This window comes from Phoca vitulina, unplaced genomic scaffold (genome assembly GCF_004348235.1).
Source record: "Phoca vitulina isolate PV1807 unplaced genomic scaffold, GSC_HSeal_1.0 scaffold2, whole genome shotgun sequence".
In the NCBI taxonomy this organism is placed as follows: domain Eukaryota; kingdom Metazoa; phylum Chordata; class Mammalia; order Carnivora; family Phocidae; genus Phoca; species Phoca vitulina.
This window is the reverse complement of record NW_022589705.1, coordinates 89,988,850-90,004,793: the sequence shown is the minus strand read 5'-3', so window position 1 is coordinate 90,004,793 and position 15,944 is coordinate 89,988,850. Positions and strand designations below refer to the sequence as shown.

Here is a 15,944-nt window from a genome sequence, read left to right as displayed (position 1 = left end):
TATGTGCCAGGTGTCACCTGGGGTCACCTGTATGGCTGTGCTCGGCGGCCTGTGTAAACAGTGTCACGGAGGCCTGGCCCTGAGTTATCTCTCCAGGGGTGCTGACGAGGAGCAGAGTCTCCCAAGGGTTCACGGAGGCCAAATGCCACCGAGAGGTCAACAGCTCAGCTCGAGGGCCCGGGGCAGCCCTTGAATTTAGAGATGTCGAGGTCATGGGGGACTTCAGGAGAGAGATTTAAGGAAGAAGGCGTGATGGGGTCAGCCTCACTGCAGGGGAGGAACTGTGGCCGGGTCACCCCAAGCCTAGGAAAACGGCAGCCTACCTCTCCCAGCAGAACCTCTCTGTGGTTTCTTGACGGGGAAATCTGAGATAAAAAGTCCCAGGCACAGACTTTAATCAACCTCAAATGGTTCTTTGATTTTTCTTTTTATTAGGCTTTCTGCCACATTATCAGATGAATCTTTAAGGGCAACAGAATGCTAGGCCATAATGCGAGTTTTGAGGTAACATTAGAGGTAAACTCCCATTACCTGCCTGGGAACTTGGGAGCAGAGCGGCGGAGGGGGCCAGGGCCCGTGTGTGTCGAGTCGTGCAAAGACCATCTTCCCCTTAGTGCCCCTCTCGGCTGCAAAGGAGCTGCCGAGAGCAAAGTTGTGAGTATAGATGCGAGATCAGATGCAGCGGAGCTGACCCTAAGTCACTGGAAAGTGCTTGGGAGTCTCTTCCACAAATTACAGGAAACCCCGACCCCCCCCCCCAAATGTTCAAAAGCAGTGTGCTAACTCCCATGATGCTACTGTTCTGCTTTCTTTAGGGCTGCTATTGGGATTTTTTTTTTAATGACTTTTCACTACAAAATAGATATTTCAGCCAGGCTCATCTGGGCAGGCTAATCTCTGGGACCCTAGCCACGGGTTATAATGGAAACCATGTTCCAAGTTCCAAACATCTTACTGTCAAGCTGGTGCTTAGAACTCAACCCATTTGAAAGCTCACGTGCCCTTTCTTGCAGGGACTAGAAACAGGGGCCTTGTGGGCAATTTCTATCCTTTGCGATTGGTGTTAGCCATTTACTTCCTAAATAAAATTCCTTGAGCACGAGTACCAAACCACATTTTTCCCCATACGCCCTCTCCGAGCTCCACGTGTGAGGTCCACCCCCACCCCTTCTAGAAATTGGTGTTGCGGCTCATGAGTTCAATACACTGTCCGCATCTTGAAACCTGGTTCTCTTTAGGAGATTTATTTTAATAATAGGATATCCATTATTAATGAGATTCTTCTCCTTATCAGAGCGACTGCCTGGCGCAGTGATAAGAGCTCTGGCTCCAAAATAAGACAGACCCGGTTCCCTCTGCTCACGTGCTCCCTGCCGAGGGCCTCCGGATGCAGGCCATGGGCCGTCCTCTGCACAGGGCTCAAATCCTGACCTCACCTACAACAAAGTGCATGACCCCTGGGCCTTCCGCACCTTTCTGTTCCTCAGCTTCCTTGTCTACAAACTGGGGCCACTAACTCGTCCGCTAGGGTCACCGTGATAGGGTTCACTGTGTGTGACGTGCTGGCCGTGGGCCCCAGCAGGGATACTCACCACCCCCCAGCGTGGGAGCTGCTACCACTATTAGTAGTATGGCCAGAATGAGCAGTTTCCCCGCCCGAAATGCACAGGCAATCGAGAAGACTGGTCGTTGATTTTCAGGTTTTGGAGAGCAGCATGGCCCATGAGAAAAGGAAAGCAAAGGAAGCTTTAGAGACAGAGAGGAGAAGAGTTCAAGATCTGGAGAACCACTTGACCCAACAGAAGGAGGTATGAGGAGCAGAGAGATAAATGGGCCATGGCAGCCAAAACCCCTGTGGAAGGAGCTCTGAGGCCAGACAGGAGGCCATGGTTCTATGCCCCAGTGGAGAATATGGCAGGCCAGTGGGCAGGTGCTGGGTGGCACTTCCGTGGGAAGTGGCCAATGTCGAGTACAACTCACTAGTTGTATGACCTAGGGCAGGTCACTTAACCTCCAGGGCCTCAGTTGCCTCCTCTGTAAAATGGGCATGGTAACAGCCCCTGCCTGGCAGGATTAAATGAGTAATATAGACAGAGGACTTAGACCTGCACCTTGCACGTAGGTGGCCCTCTACATAAGCATTCCCCACCCAGCCACCGAAGGCAGAGAGATGCGCTCCAGGAGAGAACCCTTGGGTTGGGGTCTGGGTCAGTCCCTCAGCCAGCACCCCTCTCCTCCTCACGGAAAGGTATTTATGACACAACCCAGCACGGGCGCCGTAGAAAAACACTCGCTCCCAGCTCTGGTCTCCTGGTTTCATAGATCTTTTATAGAGACACAAACAGTTGTGGAGTAAGATGGCGTAGACCAGTACATGACAGGCTCGCATTGCAGTCCCACGAGTAAGTGCCGGAGATCCGGAGCGGATGAGAAGTGCACCCTCAGGGAGAGGGTGACAATGGTTTGGGCAGGCCCGAGCGCCATGCCTGGGGAGTGCTGGAGACGTCCACCTCTAGCCACCTCCACCAGCCACACCGGCCTGGAGCAGTCATGGAAGGCAGGCCTAAGGCTGAGAGGAGGGATGTCACTCAGGTTAACCCAAACACCCCAACCGCCCCCCCCCTCCCCGCAAGAAGTCAAAGAAGGAGTTGGAGGCCAGGGCGAGAACTCAGTGACCTGTGGTGGCAGCTCCGTGAGCTGGGCTCCAAGGCCGCAGGGGGCACCGACGTGGGCTGGCCCTCAGGGAACTCCCAGAAACAGAGTACTGACTCCATGAATTGTTCATTTCTGTTCCATTCATCCACCCACAAGTGCTTCCCGAGCGCCTAGCATGGGCCAGGCCCTATTGGGCGTTGGCGACACCACAGTGCACAGTCCTCCCAGAGCTTCCACTCTAGGCTGAGGGACAGACACCACATACCCAGGGGCACACGAGAACTCCAGGGCCACAAGCCTGCAGGGAAGATCAAAGGGGTGGGCTAGAGAGTGGCCCCAGGCAGGGAGGGCCTCTCTGAGGAGGTGACACTTGAGTGAGACCTGGAGGGGAGAAGGAGCATGAAGGGAACATCTGGGGGGGGGGGGGAGAAAATGCCACTGGGTAAAGTGGCCCAGCTGCAGGGGACAGGGACCTCCCTTAGCCGGAGGGACAGGGGCAGCGGTGTGAGGAAGGAAACAAAGCTGGAACAAGATGGAAGCCAGATGAGGGGTCCGGGGAAGAAAGCCGGAGGGAGACGCAAAGGCGGTAAAGCAGGAAAGCTTGGTAGGCGAAAAGTGCCAATTCTGGCTCAAATCCCAGCTCTGCCCCAACATGCTGTTTGACCCTGGGCAAGTGCCTTGCCGTCTCTGTGCCCCCATCTGTAACGGTGTAGTGGCAGAACCACCCTAGACATTTGTCGTGAGGAGTCAGTGTATTCATTATGAAGTACCTGCCCAGGTGAGGTCAGCGTCCAGGTGGGGTGGGGAGGATGGTGTGGGTCCAATGAGGTGGGGGGGGGGGGCAGACAGTCCAGCAAAGACCTTGGCAGTGGGACTGTGTCAGCCCGTGCAGGGAGTGAGGTCAAACTTAGCAGCTGTGCCTAGAGTGTCCCTTATACAGATGGGCCAGGAGTGGGGTCTTGAGGCGCTGGCTCCCGCCGTGGTGCGGTGGACACGGTGCCCGGCTAAGTATGGGCGTCGAAGCAGGTCTCTGCCTCCGGGGAGGGTGGGGTTTTAATCAGGATGACACATAAGTCAAGGTCCGGAAGCCGAGTGGCCATATGGTTAGGGCAGGGCGCTGGTGTCCCAGCGTGCACCGCCACTCCCCGGTGGCGTGACCTCTGTACGTTATCCGTCCCCTTACTGCCTCGGTGACAGCCACCATGTCCTCACCTGCAGAACGCAGCTTGCTGGGCAGACGTTCTGGGGGTTTGCCGATGAGATGCACAAATGCGCTCAGTGCCTGGTGCCCAGCACTCGTTGCAAGCATTTCAAGAGGAGTCAGTGTCATCATTATTTTCAACTGCGACACGCCAAGCGGCGCAGAATCCCACGGGGCACGCAGAAGGGGGCCAGCAGCCTCTTCCGACTGGCAGGGTGGGGGCTGGGCAATCTTAAGCAGACATAGCAGCAGGCAAATGCCAAGCTCGTGCAGGGAGGTGAGTCAGAGCCCAGGTGGGGCTGGAGGCCTGTGCAGAGCAGGGCAGGAGGGATGGCGACCGCAGACATATGCTCCGATGGCAGGACTGTTGGAAAGACTTTTTCTCCAGGGCCACGCAGCCCCAAAGCCTTGTCCTACCCCCCAGCACCGCATTCCCTAGGACAATTTGCAGTCATTTTTCTTTTTGCCAAATAATGTATGTTCACGCAAGAAAATATAGAAGATACAGACCAGCGAAAAGAGGAAATGTAAATTGCCATAATCCCAATCCCCCAAAATAACCGGTATTTACATTTCAGTACACATCTCTTCAGGCCCTTGTCTATGCATACATGCATATATTTAAAATATTTTTCTGTGAACTTTGTGTTTGTATGGGAGCATCACCACAAGGATTCCAAGCTGCAAATTGAGTTTTCCAACCCCCCCTGCACTGTGTACCTCCTGGGGCTTGTGTAGGTGAGGCTGGTCCTCAATCCCCACCTCCATGTCACTGGACCCGCGGGCTACATGTTCTCAGTTCCAAACGGTCCTGGACATCAATTTTTGGACCCAAGCCTTTGGAGGCTGGAGAGAGCCTGAAGCCACAGGTGTGTCAGGTCTGCTGGGACAGGAGGTGTCTCCCCTCCACTTTGCCTCTCCTGCCCCACCTCCCAAGAAGCCAGGTACTTCCCAAAGGAGGGCCCACATTCCAGTTCAGTTAGTGGCTCAGTGCCAAACGCCTTGACCCGAACACTCACCAGCACGTCACTTCCTGAACACAGCCCCGAAATCCTGAACGATGAATAACCCTCTCTTTTATGCGGTGACAAACAGACATGACCTTCAGGTTCTCGCCGCCGTGGCGGGCATGCCAAGACTCCCACCCCTCTCTCCCGTGAGCATCCTGTTCCCTGAGCCCTTATTCCCAAGCCCTGACTCACTGATCTGGGCAATTACTAATCCTGGCTTCCCTCATGGTGCCCCTTCCCTTCCTTCCTCGCGTACACTCCCTCAAACCAGTTGTCCCTGACTTCCAGATTTCAGAAAGCAGCCTCGCCTACGAGAAACACAAAGCAAAAGAGGCCATAGAGAAGGAAAAGAAGAAGGTGCAAGATCTGGAGAACCACATAACCAAGCAGAAAGAGGTAAGAGTCTCAGAGAGGAGCAGACACGGAGACGCCCAGCACGGTTAAGAGCAGGGCTCTGGAGGCAGGCGGTCTGGGTTCGAATCCCACCTCTGCCGCTTTCTGCCCATGCAATCTGAGGCAAGTGTCTTACCATCCCTGTGCCTACATTTCCCTAGTTATGAAGTCCAGATAATGCCCATAGATCAGCCCCATCGAGTGGTGAGGCTTGATTGCTCACAAGCTCATAAAACGCAGAGGAAAGTGTCTAGCACTCAGTGAATGCTCTGTGTGTCGGCTCCTTTTATTTTATTATTATTATTATTATTATTATTATTATTATTATGAGCTCATAGCTGGGATGTGGAGGGGCAGAACCAAACCCCGCACTGTCCCCCTCCTCTCCCTACTATCCTTGAACAGTGTGTGGCCTCAGCTGCTGGGGGTCACAGAGGGGATGTCAGGAGAGGGATGCCTGAATTTCCCATCACCTGGACAGCAGCGTCTCCGCCGAACTTGTCCCCGTGGGTACCACGACCTGCCCAGTCAAACCGCACTGATGATTGTTCCTGGGAGGAGCAGACAGGTTGTTGATGGGACCCTGTCTTAGGCACCTCCATGCTGTAGGACAGAATTCACTCCTCCTGGGTCCCAACAGTACAAGGGACACACACACACAATGGCTAATATCGAAAAAGTCAAGGCAAGGGATTCAACACACACCCTGACAATAGGGGGTTAAATTTCAATGCAGGTAAACACAATTTCAGAGGACTTTGAAGACCAGATGGGACGAAAAAGGTCTTTGCGTCTATTCACATCAATCTTAGATCACTTTCTTTAAAACAAGATTCCCAAACATTAGCATGCATAGAATCACTTGAGGCAGGGTTGAGGGGGCGGTGTTTAAATGCCCATTTCCTGAGCCTTGCCCCCAGAGATTCGGATTCACCGTCTAGGGGGTGGACTCAGCAATCTGCATCTTTAACAAGCAGCCCCACGTGGTGCTGGTGTATTTGGAACACCGCTGCCCCAGAGAGATGGGCATCAGTAAACCACATCTGCATGACGTATCAGTCCCAGGCACGGCTTCCTAAGAGGAACCTTAACCAACTGGAGCGTGCCCAGAGAAGGCAGACCAGAGTCGGGGGGAAATGATGCAGGGCTTGTCAGCCGAGGCTGGTGCACTGAGGGAGGGCAGGCAGACACTGCGGGCCCACAGAGCCCCAGGGGCGCAATCTGTTCACACACAGCCTTGTTTCCCCAAACAATTCACCATGGATCTTCCATAAAACACTTCAGTTCGGGGCAGGAGGAAAGGAGACATTAACATTTTTAAAGTAGATTAGTGAGGACATCAAATGGATCAGGGATGAGACTAATGCCAAAAAAAACCCCACAAAAAATAAAAATAAATAAAAATAACGTGTATCAGTGAAATCAACAAACGGTCAGTTTTTACTCTAACAGTTACAGCGAAAGGGAGGGCTCAGGGGGCTGCACAATTCTCTGGATCAAAGTGAACTGATGGCTCGTGGATACTGAGCCATTCTCGGTACTCAACCCAGAGAGAATCTGTCCCAAGGATCATCAGATAGAGGACTCTGCTGTGCATTCAACACCCTCAACAGCCTCAGGGAAAACAACAGTGACATCAGAGGGCGAGGTCTCATGACTGCCCTCCAGGCAGACGGGGGGCATCACACCGGACAAGGAGAAACAGGACCCCTCCCCAGGAAATCCCCATGTACCAGGAAATACCAAGGAAGGGCAAGGTCAAAGAACCACCCAAACATAGAGTTGCTTATTCACATGCTGTTTTACTCGTATACACAGAAGAGCAATGGGCACAAAGAAAGGAGAGCGGGGAGAAGAAAAATAAATCCAGACCCGGGGGCACAGTCAACTTTGTTGTCCTGTCCTTGGGTCAAAGAGGCTGAGCGGTTGGCAAGGAGCAAAGACGCCTGGCAGTGCGTTCTGCCCTTGGGCAGCTTCGTGGCCCATCAAAGAAACCATTGGTTTGCTGTGGATTCTCGGGGACAGCTGGAGTGTTTCGCTGCAGGTGACAGGCGGCTCCGTGGGATGCCTGCCCGCGTCCCTGGTGAGCACCTTCTCTGGCCAGGGCTGCACGTGGTCTGCACTGCACTGGGATTTCTCAACAGTCACGGTGATGTGAAGGCCCCGAAATAGAATCAGATGGAGTTCAGTGGTGATACGCAGAGAACGAAGTGGCTCCCCGGTGAGGCTTACAGGAATCACATGACGAAAATGGATTTTTCTTGTTGTTTTTAAATCCGTTTCCCTTCCCAATTATAAAAGGAGCAACTATTTATAGAAAATCATTCGGAAGAAGATAAAAAACTGCCGATGATTTCCACTGAGCGGAGTTACCACTAATGACATTTTGATGGGCTTCCTCCCAGACCATCTACACGTTGATCCTTATTACAGACACCACAAACATCCATTTGTTACAAAGTGATTTACCCTGTTACACTGTGCACACTGACCTGGGTGCTGTATTTTAACTGAATACATTACCAAAATGTCTCTATGGCATGGAACATTCTTCCACGACCTGCCACGGACAGCTGACCAGGGTTTGCACTGCGTTGGGTGGACCCCAATTTATTGACCTGTCCCCTGTGGTTGGGCCCTGGGACTGTTTCTCACTTTCCACTCGAGTGAAAAAATGCTTGGCTGAACAGCCCTGCACGTCAGTCCTCGTGAATGTGTGCGGTTATGTCCTTAGGACAGATTCCCAAAAGTGGAATCGCTGGGTCACAGGGTGTAAACATGTTCAGCCTCTTGATACACGTTCCCAAATAAAAGGTCCTACCAGTTTATCCTGCCAGCAACAGAGGCTGAGAAGACGCAGCACTACATCTCATCAACTACTATTTTACAGTGGATGAAATAATGTTTGTGAAAAGCCCGCCTACAGTATGATTCCAAGTCTGTGACATTCTGGAAAAGGCAGAACTATGGAGACCGAAGACCAGGGGTTGGTGGAGGGGAGGGATGACTAGATGGAGCACAAGGATTTTCAGGGCAGTGAAATTACTCTGTACTATACTATAATGGTGGATACGTGTCATTATACATTTGTTCAAACCCGTAGAGTGTACAGCACTGAGTGAACCCTAGCATAAACTACGGACTTTTGGTAACTGTGATGTGTCAGCGCAGGTTTATCAGCTGGAACAAAGGTACCATCTGGTGCAGGATGTTGATGATCCCGCACAATGGAGGGGAGAGAGCATATAAGAGAGCTCTGTATTTTCCTCTCAATTTTGCTGTGAGCCCAAAACCGCTCTTCAAAAATAAAGTCAAGTAGGGGCGCCTGGGTGGCTCAGACAGTTAAGCATCTGCCCTCTCAGCTCAAGTCATGATCCCGGGGTCCTGGGATCAAGTGGGGAGCCTGCTTCTCCCTCTGCCCATCCCCCACCCTGCTCATGCTCTCTCTCTCTCTCTCTCTTGCTCAAATAAATAATCTTTTTAAAAAAATAAAGTCAAATAAATAAAGTTCATGAAGCCCCCACCAAAGACCAGTCACAAAGCTTACATTCTGCATGGCCTGAGGAGGGGCTCCTGGAGGAGAGTAGAATTTGGGGAGTCCAGGGCTGGAAGAGTGGATCCAGGAGGAGGGATGAGGTGTGCACGGACGTGACGAGGGGAGTCCACCTTGCCGGAGCCCAGAGGGAAGAGGGGAGGCCATCCCTCCGAAGCCAGGGAGGGATGCGGAGGAGGGTGCTGAAGGCAGATCCTGTGGCGAAGGGGTAAAGGAGCTCAGCACATTTATCCTGGAAAATAGATTTAGAGAGAGACATGACAGCCCTCCTCAAATATTTAAAGGGCTGTCTCATAAAAGAGAAATAAAACTTGCTCAGTGCACTCCAGGTGACAGAACTGAGCTCAGAGACCAGAAATCACCAGGAGACAGTCTCAGCTGGAGAGAAAAGCAAACTCTATAGTAACTGGAACCTTCCCAGGAAAGCGTGGACTTTGGGCTGAAAAAGGGACAATAACAGAATGGAGTTCACCTCCTTTCTGAAAATGGGGGGCCGGGCCAGGGGGTGGCTAGGGTAAATATTCATTCTTGAATTTCTGTTAATTTGATGTTTGCTGTTTGTCCAGGAAATAGACTTAAAAGTACAAAAAGAAGATGTTTTAAATAATAAATTAAATGACGCACTGGCCATGGTAGAAGAGACTCAGAAAACCAAGGCAGCCGAGAGCCTAAGAGCAGAGAGCCTCACCCTGAAATTAAATGAAACGTTAGCTGAACTGGAAACCGCCAAGACAAAAATGGTGAGTTGGTGCCTTCCGGGGACGGGAGAATCTTTCCCTCAATGAAGGATCCCAACGCTGGGAGAACTCACGATTTAGACCAGGGGCTCTCAGCCTGGGTGCTGCTGGTGCCCCAGGCTGGTTAACCCTTTCTTGTGCGCAGCCGTCCTTTGCATCACAGGATGCTTAACATTGCCCCAGGTCTCACCTGCTAGATGCCAGTTGCAGTCTCCCTCCAGACATGTCAACCCACAGTGTCTTCAGACTTCGCCAAATGTCCTTTGGGGGGCAAAATCACCCTCTATTGAGAAGCACTGGTCTTGAATAAAAAATGAACTGAGGCTACAATGCCCTCTCTCCAGGAGTTCTAAGATGTTGTAATACAGGGTCCTCACAGGATCAGGCTGAAGGACTGAGCAGCCCCAGACCTTAGTAATCAATGACTATTCCACAGACTTTAAGATAATGTTTTAAAATTTAGCTCGGCATTCAAGGCCCTCCACCATCAGGGCTCAATATTGCACTCATTCGTCATTCATACATTCAACCAACAGGTCTGTGGGCAAGGAAGTAATGAGGACTCATCTGGCCAAAGTACGCAAAGTGAATTTGAGAGAGACTGGAGTTGGAGAGGCCAGCTCAGGCTGTGGCAAGACAAGACATCTCAATTTAGAGGAGGCATGATCGCTAAAACAGTGTGTGTGTGTGTGTGTGTGTGTGTGTGTGTGTGTGTGAGCTTCAGGATTGGGGGCTGCGGCCCAACATGTCAGCTGGGAATAAGGAGCAGGAGTCTGATGTCATCAGGAGAGCCAAGGAAGGAGTGGTTGGAGAAGCAGGAGGGGAGCAAGGATGAGGCATCGAGAAGCCCCGAGAAGAGCCTCAGGAAGGGCAGGGCGGCTGAGGGAAAGGGTCCAGCTCACCTCTTGGTGATGATTGGGACTTTTTGCTTTTAAGAAATAGAAATTTGGGGCTCCCGGGTGGCTCAGTTGGTTAACGTCTGACTCTTGATCTCAGGTCTTGATCTCAGGGTCGTGAGTTCAAGCCCCACGTTCGGCTCCATGCTGGGTGTGGAGCCTACTTTAAAAAATGAAAAAGAAATTTTAAAAAAATACAAATTCATTCTCTTTTTCTTATAAAATTGTTCATTTGTTAATTCAACAAATACTTATTGAGCATCTAGGTCTAGATGCTATGGCAGGGATCTAGGCACTGGTGCTGTGGGTACATTGGTAAATAAGGAAAAGTAAGTTTCTGCTCTCCTGGAGCTTACATTCTAGTGGGAATGGGAAATAAAGAAACAAGATCATTCAGATGGTGATAAGCACATCGCGGAAAATGAAAGCAGAAGATGGAATAGAAAGTGTCTCGGTCTGCTCCTTTAGACAGGCAGTCAAGGAAGGGCCTCTCTGAGGGAGGTGACATTGGAGTTGAGACCTGAAACATGAGAAGGAGTCAGCCGTGCAAGGAGCTTGGGGGCGAGGAGAGTACTGTGCAGAAGGAACAGCACGTGCAAAGGCCCTGAGGTGGGTCCAAGTTCCATGCCTGTGGGTGCAAAAGGGGCATATTGCTATTGTCGTCCTTGGCATCACACCCAGCTCCCAAGATCACACTAATCATGTCCCTGTTTTCCCAGCTCATCCTGGAGGAGCGGATACAACTGGAACAGCAGACAGTGAAGGCCCTCCGGGAAGAACAGGACTCACAGAAACACGGATTTGAAACAGAAATCAGGGAATATAAGGAGCAAATCAAACAGCACTCCCAGACGATCGTGAGCCTCGAAGAAAGACTCCAAAAAGTGACTGAGCACCATAAAAAAATAGAAGGAGAGATTGCAACCTTGAAGGACAGCAATCCAGGTCGGTCCAAAGAGAAGCTGAGGAAATCTTAGCATTCGGGGCAGGTTCTGATTATCCCGTGGGTCTCAGTAGGCTGCTAATGGGCCCGAAAAGGCTGCACCTCGCTTGAACGCTCCTTTTTTCCCTGGAGGCACCATTTTCTTCCCGTTGCACAACAAGGTTAGGGGCCCTCGAGGCCCAGGTTAGAGAGAAGTCACAACAACGGGACAGGACGTCCTTTGTGCCGAGCCAGCGAGCCAGCGGAGATGCACAGACTACCAGGCCTTTCAGAGCCTTCTCTCTGCCCTCAGGAGTTTGCGACTTTGTCTAATGGCCTTTCATAACCAGCTTTAAAAAGAAATCCAAAAGCGGCTGAGAAAAGAACTAAGGGTTGTGAGCACGTACTCACCCTAAATGACCGAGGCGACGCAATGCATTGCAAAGACGCTGAGCTCTCGGAGGAGAGTTCTGGAAGTTGAGGCCTCGGGCCAGGGCTGCTCTGAGTGCCAGCAGCACCACCCCCCACACCAAGGGTGACTACCAGAAACGTCTGCGGACAGTGCCAGATTTCCCCGGGGGCGGGGGGCAAACTCACCCCTGATTGGGAACCATGGTCCTGGTCTACAGCCAGCTGACAAGCTGTCGGGACTCACGTCATGCTTTCATTCACTCGACGCTCTTTGTTGAGCGTCTGTTAGGTTCCAAGTTTATTCTAGGCATTGGGGATTCCATATGGAATCCAGGCACGGTCCCTGCAGTTCATCAAATGATGGCCCTGACAGGTGACCCAGTCGGAACAGGGCACCATGGCCCAGGCATGAGGCGGGACTCAGTCTCCCAACCCAAGTTGAGGTCAGAGGGAGCTGGGACCCGAAGAGTGACAACAAAGTAGTCACATTTAGCTCAGAATCTGCCAGAAAGCAGACATTCCATAAACACCTGATGAACGAGTAAAGGTGCGACCGAGGATGAGGATGGAAACCGGAAGGCGGTGGGCTGAGGAGTAAGTGTGAGGAGAGGACAGGACAGGACTTGTCTGGGAGGAAAGGCCGAATAGGGAGGAGGCGTGGTCCAGTGGTTGGGGCTACACTCCTCACCGGCCTCGCTGACTGGCCACCGGCAAGTTCTGTCCCTCCTGTGCCCATTTCCTCCCCTGTAAATGGGGTTCATGATCCCTGCCTCATAGAGTAGCTGGAAATATTTCATGAGCTCGTACGTGGGGGGTCCCAGCCTGTGCCACAGAACCCATGGTGGGGCTCATTAGGTGGAGAGGGCGGCAGAGTGTAGGGGGGGTGGCTAAGTTGGAAAAGACGCAGGTGTGTTTATAAGCCCAGGGGAAGGAGGGCATCAGTTGCATGCGGACTGTAATGACGTTCACGGGTCCCTCTGATTCAGCCCAGGAGGAGGTGATGCAGCGAGACCCCCCAGCGGCACCTCCGATGGAGAGCAGTGTCAAAGACGAAGTATGTGACACCTTGATGTGAGTACCCAAGGGGTGTGTGCACACCAGGCCAGAGACACCCCTCCCCACCCCCACTTCTGGCCACGTCGTCGGACCCTGAAAAAACGGAGTCGAGTTTGGGGTCTTCTCGCTGTCATTTGAGTTTCTCGATCCTCTAGCAGGTCAGGATGATGTCATGGTAAGATCTGGGTGGGTCTATGTTCAGATCCCAACTCAACCCCTTGCAGGTGTGTGGCTCTGGGCAAGTCACGTCCCATCGCTGCACCTTAGCTTAATCACTTGTGAAATAAGCTGGTACTTGTCATAGCTCAGCCTCAGATTGAACCCAGCTGGGATCCTCTGTCCTATCTCCCTATATATATATTTTTTTGCATCAAAATGAATTTTTGCTTTGAGAATTTTTAAAGAGTGTGCTTCTCCCCCTTGCTGGGACTGGTATCCCTCGGACCCACACTGAAGGAGGATCACTTTGCATTTCTACCTGGCCCCTTCCAGGCACTGGGGACATCCTGGAGACTGAGGTGAGCTGACTTGGCCTGTCTTTGTGAGTTTCAGAGGGGATCTACTGACTGCTCAGAAGGAAATCCTGTCTCAGCAGGAGGTCATCATGAGGCTAAGGAAAAACCTCACGGAAGCCCACAACCGAATGTCAGATTTGAGAGGTTTGTATGATTGCCTGTGGCTCTTGACTTCCTGACCCACTTTGAGAAAGGAAAGAACAGGCTTAAGAGTTGGAAAGCTTAGCATTAAAAATCCTGCTGACCTGCTTTCCTGGGCGGTCACAGCATTTGAGCATTTGTACCTCGGTCAGCAAGACAGATGCCTGATCAGGGGGCCACAGGGAGCATTCTCAGAGGGCTTCAGACCTCTGCCTTGAAATGCAACTTTCCTTTTGAGAAAAATGCCCTTTTGCCTTAGAGGATTTGTCTCTGGAGGCAAAGGCTGGGAGGGAGGGCACAAACCCCAGCACCCCCCAGCTCTGGGACCTAGAGCAAGGTATTCCCTCCTCACCTCCCCTTCCTCCTGTGCAAAATCACCTACAACACACCTATTTCCTGGAGCTGGCTGGACATTAGGGACCTCCTACACTAGGGACCAAAGAGCACGAACCAGTCTAGCTGAATATTCCTACTTTGCTCTTTTTCTCTCCCCGCCCCAACCCCATCCTTTTATTTCCGCCTCCCCTCTTTTGCTTCTTATAGACATTTTCTCCTTCCCAGCCCCAAAATGCACAGGCAGGTGGGAGTCAGGAGACAGAACTTGGTTTGGGGAAGTCAAGGGAGGGCGAAGAGCACTCCTCTTGTCTTGTCCCCATCTCAAACCCTGTGTACCCCCAAAACCTTCAGTGGTATTTGCTCCCCCTAGAGCTGTACTGTCAACGCCCCCAGGGCATTTATGGCTGAATTTTCCAAAGAGTGATTGTTTTCATACTAAGGTAGGAGAAAGTATAGCAGAGAGGCTAGCAGGTCCAGTTCTAGAATTAGGAGACGTTGGACCTGGTTCTGGATCTGCTACTTATTTTAGTCCCCGGAGTTTCGGCAAGCACCTTTACCTCTCCAAGCCTGTTTCTGCCTCCGTGAAGTGGGGCTGTGACCAGTAACTCACTTGGAGGGTTGCTATGAAAATCTGAGGTAATGCAAGTGTCTCTGTTTGGGTTTTGCCAACAGAGGCTGACCCTGAGACCAGAATGCTCCTGCGGGTGGTGGGTTTGAGAGGCGATCCCAGGACCAGCAGCAATGGAGGTAGACTAGAGGCAGGAGAGGGACAAAGGCAAAGAAAGCTGTGTTGTCAGTCAGGGGCAGAGCGGGCAGCTGGAGCTGAATTCTGCAGGGGGCGAACGCTGGGGAGCAGGGTACAGCCCAGCCCCCGGGTCGCCCGCCCCAGGGGTGAGGGGAACCGGGCTGTGAATTCCAGTCTCGGGTGGAGGCTGATGCACCTGGCAGACCCAGGAGCAGAGCAGACCCCAGAGGCCGGAGAAGGAACGCCCTTAGGCAAACAGATGCAGAAGCAGGCAGCCGAAGGTGGACCAGGGAGCCCCCAGAGGCCACAGGTGCAAAGGCAGGGCCCTGACAGCTTCTGGAACACCGGGGTCAGACAGGGCTTTGCTGTCGTTTGCTAAGATGCAGGCAGACCCCCTGGCTGTTACTAACGCCCCCCCAGCCCTGCCGCGAGAATTCCTGGAGCGTGGACCTGCCTCATGGTTCTTGTAGACCTGGCCGATGGGCCGTGGCCCTGGCAGAGCCCCGAGGCGGGAGACCCCCTCACCAGCTTTCCTGTCTCTCCAGGGGAGCTTAATGAAAAGCAGAAGATGGAACTGGAGCGGAACGTGGCGCTGGTCCAGCAACAAAGCAGCGAGCTGAGAGCGCTCAAGGAAAAGATGGTGCAGCTGACCGGCCTGGTGGAAAGGAAGGACAGGGAGCTGGAGGTCCTCAAGGAGGCGCTCAGGTGTGTGGGAAGGCCCTCATGGTATAGGGGGCCCAGACACACCCAAGTGCCCAGGGAGCCTCCCACGTGGAGGTCACTCGGTAAATGTTAAAAGGAGGGAGGGAGGGATGGATGGATGGATGGATGGATGGATGGATGGATGGATGGCAGGCATGTGTTTCATTACTTCACAACCTCATCATTTAAAACAGGGTTTTGCTTAGTTCTGTGCCTCGTAAACATTCCTGCCCAGTATTCCAGAGGACAGGCCTCAGCTTAAATGCCACTTCCTCCAAGGAGCCCTCTGTCACTTACCCTCACCAAACAGAGCCAAGGGCTCCTACTCTGCCTGGGGTCTCTCAGCCCCTGCACTCCGTACAACCTAACACTTCTCACACAGCCAGGCTGCTACGGCCTGTTTGCCTATCCGCCTTCCCCATAAGGCCCCCATATAGACCTTGCCTGCTGTTGACTCCCCAGCATTCACACAGTGCCTGGCACATAGGGAACTTTATAAATATTGATGGAACCAATGTATAAACTGGGGTAAAAGAAGTCAGCTTAAAATAAATGTAAGATGTCATTGTCATTCCACGGATTAGCCTGAAAAATACATGTGAGTTTGCAGTTTCATCCACAACTTGCCCTTATTTTGACATAAGAGTAATGTTTTCTCCAAGAAAGGTTGA

General features: G+C 52.2%; 1 protein-coding gene across 1 annotated transcript in view; it reads left to right on the top strand.

The window, feature by feature from the left end:
* The window catches only part of FHAD1 (forkhead associated phosphopeptide binding domain 1), a 123,803-nt gene that overhangs the window by 86,707 nt on the left and 21,152 nt on the right, over positions 1–15,944 (top strand). Inside the window, exons 19-24 of the mRNA XM_032393215.1 lie at positions 5,155–5,262; positions 9,379–9,552; positions 11,165–11,390; positions 12,765–12,849; positions 13,387–13,493; positions 15,117–15,276. Coding sequence (XP_032249106.1) covers positions 5,155–5,262; positions 9,379–9,552; positions 11,165–11,390; positions 12,765–12,849; positions 13,387–13,493; positions 15,117–15,276 — 860 coding nt within the window. The remainder of the gene's footprint in view (positions 1–5,154; positions 5,263–9,378; positions 9,553–11,164; positions 11,391–12,764; positions 12,850–13,386; positions 13,494–15,116; positions 15,277–15,944) is intronic.